Source organism: Gasterosteus aculeatus, chromosome 1 (assembly GCF_964276395.1).
Source record: "Gasterosteus aculeatus chromosome 1, fGasAcu3.hap1.1, whole genome shotgun sequence".
Taxonomy (NCBI): Eukaryota; Metazoa; Chordata; class Actinopteri; order Perciformes; family Gasterosteidae; genus Gasterosteus; species Gasterosteus aculeatus.
The window spans coordinates 28445690-28453489 of NC_135688.1; the positions used below are offsets into that span (position 1 = coordinate 28445690).

At 48.4% G+C, this 7800-nt stretch overlaps 1 protein-coding gene across 5 annotated transcripts; it reads right to left on the minus strand.

The window, feature by feature from the left end:
- Positions 1-452: 452 nt before the first annotated feature.
- lig4 (ligase IV, DNA, ATP-dependent) lies at positions 453-6688 on the minus strand. Of its 5 annotated transcripts, none has more exons than XM_078101586.1 (4): positions 6464-6649; positions 4756-5304; positions 1745-3812; positions 453-1676 (listed from the first exon to the last, which is right to left on the minus strand). In XM_078101586.1, exons 3-4 carry the CDS (start codon positions 3802-3804, stop codon positions 1007-1009), a joined length of 2730 nt encoding a protein of 909 aa, XP_077957712.1. In that variant the 5' UTR covers positions 3805-3812; positions 4756-5304; positions 6464-6649; the 3' UTR covers positions 453-1006. The 5 variants fall into 5 exon arrangements, with proteins under 5 accessions (XP_077957712.1, XP_040043330.2, XP_040043349.2 ...); XM_040187396.2 differs by having other exon boundaries at positions 6347-6567; XM_040187415.2 differs by lacking the exon at positions 4756-5304 and having other exon boundaries at positions 6347-6688.
- Between the last annotated feature and the right edge of the window lie 1112 nt (positions 6689-7800).

The following is a 7800-nucleotide window of genomic DNA, read 5'->3' on the forward strand; positions in this document are numbered from 1 at the left end:
CTTTTTTTTTTAGGACAAACTCATAGCTAAAGCTAAAACCGTCGCCAATGCAAACTTTTAATTGATTTGTCGGGACAGAAATGGACAAACCCCCGGGATGAGCGCTGCCTCAACGGGAGGCGTTCTCCGGTAACAGGTAGCTCATCGCTTTCTCTTCAAAAAAATGTATGCATGCGACATTTACGCACAACAGCGCCAAGGACACCACAGGCAGCCACCTGCACCCTGGGGGCCGTGGTAATGAAGGTTATAACATATCAACGGGTCCCAAGGCATCCTGGTGACATTCTTGCAGGCAGCGGAAACACGGACGCGTCTTCGTCGGAGGGCCTTAAGCTGGACCGGTTTTAACGGACCCCGCTGAGTCCCTCTCTCTCCGTGCGAGGCAAAGGCCGTCGCTTCACACAGTTTCTCTGGTTTTAAGTGGGTTTTTTGTAAAAACACCAGGTCAGTTTTAAATGATTCAATGTATTTATTAGTTGTGCTTTACATGTGATTGGACAGAAGGAAAAAGGAAAAAGGCACACGCTGCATTGACGCAGCACATCGCGGCCTCTGCTGCGTCGGATTTGACCATTAAAGTCCCCCAATTTCACGCAAGTGTGACACTAAATTGAAAGATAAAATTATTATGGACTATTGGGGTGATTTTATGTCAGTCCATTGTGGATTCTTTTGTTTTATGATTTCATATCTAAAAAGGCATAACAGTTAAAAGAATGAAACCAGCTTTATTGCTTTTTAAAAAGTTAATTTAAAATTAATTCCACCTAGTATTTAAAAATGAAAACCAAACCTTCATTTATTAAATTGGACTGAACTTGCTCCATAGTGTTGGTGTCTGCTCGGCTAAACGTTTAAAGTATTTATATAATTCCCAATTTAATTAAAGAGAAAGCAGCACCCACTACACTGTTGTTTTAAAACAGTGATTACCTTCTTATAGTAAAAAATAATAATAATTAAAAAACGCTGACTAGACAAGCATGTGCCACCAGACGACTCTTCAGACCAAGTAGTCCGCCTCATTCATCAGGCGCCCGGCTTCAATGGAATCCGTCACCCATGAGTCCCTCACAATCATAAACTTCTTCTCGAAGCTGCGTCTCAGAGTCCTGAAACCCAGAAGTCTCGTCTCCTCTGTGACAACGACATGAGTGACTCCTTCCTCCAAACTCTGCGTCACCGCACCGCCGTGGTAGCGCAACTCCAGAGCCCTTATCTCCAAACAGCTGGCGGCCAAGGCGGTTTGCGGTTTTCCCATCTCGGCGTAGCGGTCCATGTAGACCCGGCAGGGTCTGAACATGCTGGTGGGAAGGTCGTCCCAGCCGTAGCGCTGCTCCACCTGGCTGGCGCTCGCCACCGCCGACGCGTCCGCGCCGCTCATCCGCCCGAACACCTCCCTCAGCTGCTGCTCGTCCGTGTCGGCGACGTAGCTGTCGCCGTAGCTGTCGTACTCCTTGGCAAAGTGCTCCCGGGTGGAGGGCGACATGTGGATCATGTGGCGCGGCTGCCACGGCGCCACCTCCTTCCGGGCCAGGCAGTCCAGCAGCCAGGAGGCCCACACCACGTCGTGCTGGTCGGACGAGACCAAGTTCCTCACGCGCACGTTCTCAGCGCCGGCGATCACGCACCAGGTGTCCCGACCCGGGTTCTGCACCACGAAACCTCCACACCTAATGAGGCGAAGACAGCGGTCATCATTTAAGCATTGCTTCCCTTTGATAGGTTTCTGTGACTTTACCTGGCCACGCCCTTCTCCAGCTCGGCCTTGGGGTGATCCGCTGTGCCGTTCAGGATGCAGAACTCCACCTCCTCAAACATGTCCGTCTCCTTGGTGACCCCGGAGAGGTCCTGCGGCTTGAAGTGGTCGATGATCCCGACCGCCTTCTTGGCTTTGGCCGGCAGCTTGCGCTTCTTCTTCTGCGGTTCGTCGCCGTCGATGCGGAGGTGCCGCGAGGCAAGCTTCCCGGACGCCTTGCCGCGGAACTGATCCAGCTCCGCCAGGGTCATGCACTGGTGCCACTCCTTGTCGTCGCGGATCTTCTCGATCCTGGGGAAGCGCAGGGTGCAGTTGGTCTTGTACATGTCGCTGCCGACTATCTCGGCCGCCCGGACCTGGATGATGACCGAGTTGCAGGGCTCGATGTAGACCTCCGGCTTCTCCGTTCCGCACAGGATGGACGCCGGCGGGTCGTTCTTGCGGTAGACGCGCCAGTGCTTGGCCAGCTTCAGGCCGAGGTCGTACAGCTCCTTCATGGTGTAGCCCGAGCCGATGCGGCACAGCGTGTGGAATACGGAGGGCTTCTCGCCGAGCTTTGGGGCTTCGGCGACGGCGCATAAGAAGTGGGACATCATACCGCCCCGCCTTCCTTTGCCCCAGTAGGCGCCGACGATCAGCAGGTCGAGCTCATCCATCAGGCCGTCCACGTACTCGGGCTTTATTTTCAGCCACCCCTCCCCCCTCTTGTCCGGCTTGTAGAGAGACATGGGATCCTTCACCATGATCCCCTCCTCCCTGCCGTCAATGGCGTCGTTCAGCGCGTTCACCACCTCGTGCATGGTCCGGGCGTCGGCCTTCGGCACCAGGTGCAGCCGCCCCTTGACCGGCGTGAAGACCGTCTGAAGGGTCTCGTGGCGCTGCTTCAGGGTCTCCCCGCCGAGCTTCCGTTCATTGACCAGCAAAACGTCGAAGACGCAGAAGCACGTCTGCAGCTCGGAGTCCTCCATGAGCCTCTTGATGTCGAACTTGCTCCCTTTTTGCATGAAGGTCTCCGCGGTCGGGTTGTACGCCATCATCTCCCCGTCGAGGATGCAGTTGACGACGTGGCCTTTGAACGCGTTGTGGATGTGCGGCGTCAGAGAGCCCTGCAGCGGCGATCCTCCGAACTGCTGGGTGTATTCAAAGGCGTTCCTGCTGAAGTACTTGTACACGTCGCCGTCTTTGTGCAGCTGAATGCGCTCCCCGTCCAGCTTGGTCTGAATGTAAAAAGGGCCGTTCCCCATCTGCTTCTCCACGTTGCGGATGTTCGCCACGGCCGCCAACATGGGCTTGAAGGCGGAGAAGAGCCCGATGGAGACTTCGCTTAAGGACACGGAGGGGCTGTGGAGCTGCTGGCACACCTTGTTCAAGTCCGTGTTGACGTTGTAGAAATCGGCCGCATCCGGGTGGAAGACCTGCAGCACCGTCTCCTTGCTGATCCCGAGCTTCATGTCCTTCAGGATCATCCGGATGAGCCATTTCTGCTCCAGAGCCGAGCTGTGGGTGATGAGGTGCAGCAGGCTCTTCTTCACCAGATCCTTCTGCTTGCCCGCGTTGTTGATGGCCACCGAGTCCAGGAAGTCGTTAACTTCCTTGATGGTGAGGGTCCCTGGGCTGGCGCACCGTTTCTTCAGCACAAAGTACGCCATGCCAGCAAAGTCTCCGGCTTCCCCCTGAGACGTGGTCGGAGCGCGGTAGTTCAACAGTTTATGGGCTTCCGGGCCGTTCTTTGGGAGGCCCAGCACGTCGATGTAGAGTTTGGCTAACATGTTCTCTTTTATGCCGTACGCAACCCGGTCTCGTTCGAAGGAGGGCACTATAAGGCGCATGGCTGAGTAGAAGGAGTCGGTCGTTTTGGGGTTGTCTTTGTGCAGGGCCGAATGGAAGTTCCTCCATGACTCAATGAAATCCCCGAGGATCTTGGATTTCTCCGGGCGGAGTTTAGACTTCTGGATTTTCTCTAAAGTGTTACAAAGGTGAAGGAAAGGAACCCGAGCAGCAACAACGGGCCGAGCCGCTGCATCGCTGGACGCCTCCTCCATGGTGAAATCTGAAACCAATACAACAATTCGAAAGTCAGCCACGTCTATCAACTGAATAGTTGTTTTTTTTCATTTTTTCCATTAAATGAAAAAATCCTCAGCATCCGTTTTGGGCATTTAATCGGTATTTTTCACTTTTTTTTGGAAATGATATAGACCAGATGATCAATCGTGTAGTTGATAAAAAACAATTAGCAGTTTAATCAACTATGATACTAATGGTTAGTGGTTTTTAATGAATATGTCTAAATTGAAAGATTTGGATATCAACAATCGGCAGCTTCGATTGTGAAAATATCACTCATTCTGTCATATTTGGCCTCTTAAATTAGTAGAATTTCAATGTCAACAATAAAACAGCCTTAACAGTTATGAATACAAGCTGATTATTCTTGCTATTCCAATAACTGCTGAGTCGATTATGGATCCACAGAAATCAAACATGTTCGAACATGAACAAAAGAAGAGCTCCTTTAAACTGACACTGAAAGTAGCACGCAAATTTAAAAGAAAACAAAAGCCTGAGTTTACCTTAAAAATGGTGGAAAGTATAACATCCAATACTGGGTTAAACGTTGAGTTTCACATGAAGTAAAGCGTCTCGTTCAGCCTCAAAGGAACGTGTTATTTACATGAATCTGCTGTCAAACGCAACGCTGCTGTCAACTCGGGTTGGATTAGTTTCAAAATAAAAGTCTCATGTGACGTTGGCGTTTCATCGGCGTGTCTGTGCAGAAAAGTTACGCACATTGACCGACAACTTTTACAATATTATAAGGGTAATTGAACTGAAAAGTCATATTCCGTTCACACATACAACTAAGCGTGAGGGGATCACGCCGAGCTACCGCGTTGAGAACAAACCGGAAGGTGTTGTTCTCCGGCTTCATTCTAGAAACGGCAACGATGCACGCTTACTAAATAAATACATGCATCGCATTTCAATGTTACCCTTTTTGTATCCTTCAGAGAAGAAGATGTAGCGGACGTAAGGGTTCTGCCTGGGAGCTACATGCTGGACACTTCCTTGTAGTCGCAGAATGGACCTACGAGGAACACGGTCCCCCGGAAACAAGAGCGGAACCTTCGTTGCCCCACAGCGTCAATTTGTGATTTGAAACATTAAAAATTGTTAATCAAAAACCGCGAATTGGGCCTCACGTGATTCACACTTTTAATGTGTGCCTTTTTTATGTTTAAAAATGAACATTTATATTATTTACATATTAAGAATACGTTCAGCAGCTTTATGTAATATTATGAGCTACGCGTTCATGTTGTTTCATACACATTCTGCGCCGTGCGTAAAAACATGTTTGTCCTGAGATGTTTATGATGAACAGAATGCTTTAAAAAACGATTGAATTCCCTGTAGTAGTAGCATTGCTGCTCTTCCTTTTCGCCGGCAGAGGACGACACTGAGATGCTGCGGTGCTGAGGAGGCGCAGCCAGGGAGGTTGTTTACCACCAGAGGTCTGGAGCCAGTCAGCCAGTAGTAATCTAGTTGTAAAATACAGGAATGCGGACTAGTTGACAGCGATCAGGCGTTTCCCTTCACAACAATTACTATGAGGACATTTGGATCAGTCGTCTATTTGCGGGTGGCACTAAGAACATTAAGACCTGGTTAATCATTTATGCAACTATTGTGATGACCTAAAGGGACCTGGGATCATTTCGTAACAGACAAATTCTGCAAGAATCACTATATTCCCTGTGCTTATTTGAGGGAGTAAATAATCTGGGTTTTGGGTCTTGGTCCAATAAAACCCATCAATGGGCCACTAATACAGCTCCAAGACTTTTAACCTCATGCTTTGTTTCCCTCATAAACTAATTTTGGCTGTGACAAGGGCCAGTAGGCAGCTGATGTTACGTCAAGTTACATGCCAAAATACTACAAATGCAACAATTCTTGTTTTTTTTGACAATGTAATACGTTTGGATGCTCAATCAATGACGCTAACCTTTGACCCTTGAGTCAGGGAGTTTGCAAATTTGAAAACAACATCACAAAAGTTCATCAATAAAGGTAACAGTTACAAAGAATACAGTTATTAATGTTCACACTATGCATATGAATGCATTGGAGAAACAAATTAGATGGTGACACTTTACTTTAAGGGGAAATTTCATGGAAACAATTTACAAAAATAATAAGTATAATTTCTTATGCCATTTTAAGCGCTACTAAAGTGCTTCCTATTCAACAAATAGTTCGAAAGGTTTTTTACACATCTATCTATATTGATAAATATCCCTATAGGTAAGAGGATAAACAAATTCATTCAAAATTGATTCAGGGGGGAACCATGCCATTAAAGTGCCTTCTCCTGCATTTAGAAACATTATACAAAGATTTGATGAATTCTTAATAACATATTATTGAGCATAAATAAACAGTTGACTAAACATCATTTTTTCCATGAATCAAACAGACATTTGAACACACGTGTGATCGTCCATTCTCAACGAATTCTCAACTGAAAAGAACAAACTATTTTTTCGTTGTGATCTGAAAAACGAAAGTCAGCTTCCGTACTTCTTTCAACAGCAAGCCATATTTGGTCCTGCTCATTGCTTCCTGCTGCTTCTTCCGCGGTGGCGCAGGTCTGCACGTCACTGATCGCGGAGTCGCACGCCAGCTGCGGTTGTTTACCTGTCCGCTCCTGCTGCTGCAGCGGTGCATCCTGGGATATCTCTGTGCACGCGTGGGGAAGGGAGAGAGGAGGTCCGTTTGGAGCCAATACGTGTGTTTTCACTTCACGCACGCACACACGCGCGCACTCACACACTGCAGTAGCCCTCCTGTCGTGCAGTCGTGCAGCGGGGTTACATAAGCCCTGCTGGATGTGCTGCTGCACTGCAACGAGAAGCGACCCACAAGACGGTAAACAACTGACGTCACTGCTTCCGTGGCATGCAGCAGCTCGCACTGGGACTCGGGGAGAAGAGGAAGAGGAGGATGGGGGGGTGGGTGTTTATAGTGAGATTCTGGCAGGGAGGCACGGAGGGTCGGAGAGAGAATTGGCCGATGATTAAGCGGTGTGCGTCAGCCTCCTCATTCAGAGTGACTTGTTGGGGACGTGTCGCCGCCGTAAACACTTTCCGTCCCCTGCTGGCTGCTGACATATTGGTGTGAGGATGTTTGCCAAAAAAAGGCTTCCCGTTGATCACTCAATGCACGCGTGATTGTGCATGTGTGCGTGTCTCATGAAGGACTCGGTGAGGACACCAGCATGGATAGATGAGTATAAAAGGGCTTTCGAAGAAGATCAGTTGTCTCCTTCGTGAAGACAGCTGTCCGATGTGACCCTCACCGGGTCAGGCGGCCACGCGAGAGATAAAGGCGGGAACAATGGTTGCTCCTGCAGAGGTTTGCGTAGCATCATCCTTGATCAGAACTGCATAGTTTGTTCTAGAAAGAGGGGTGAAGAGGGGCACTGAAGACTTTTTTCTCCATGGGACAATGTCTTTTGGTCGTCTCTCGACTGGCTTCGGCAGCAGCTTGACTGGCAGGTGTTTCAGCCAGTCCACCGCTTAGTGTCCCGAGTGCCCGCACTCTTACAGTTTCCAAGGAAGGCTTCTCAGTTAATTTTATGTTAAAAAAAAAGAAATCTGTCAGGTTTTAACGGAGGGGGGGTGTTTAAAATGAAGATTATCATAACCCTGATGATGTCATCATGATGTCATCAGCGCTATGGGCTTGTGATAAAAGGTTTTGACAAACCGGTAGGGAGGGTGTGGAGGATGCTGTTAGAGTGATAAGTTCTTAAACTACATAGACACGCCCACATTCCTCTTAAATTAACCCTTTTCCATCCATTCTGAAGGTGCGATATTAAACAGTTTGAATGCACCTTTAAGCTTTTTGTGTTCAATGTATTTGAATGTAAAGTCCTACTTATTGTATTATGTTGTATTATATAACTGCATATTATATTCATTGTACTTTACTCTTCTGACTTTGCTGCCACTTGTCATCAGATGTTTCCA

Excerpts from the sequence above, each read along its gene's own strand:
- lig4 (XM_040187415.2), bottom strand. The coding sequence starts at position 3,804 with ATGGAGGAGGCGTCCAGCGATGCAGCGGCTCGGCCCGTTGTTGCTGCT. Across the intron at positions 1,677-1,744 it reads CTGGAGAAGGGCGTGGCCAG|GTGTGGAGGTTTCGTGGTGC; the intron begins GTAAAGTCACAG and ends TCGCCTCATTAG.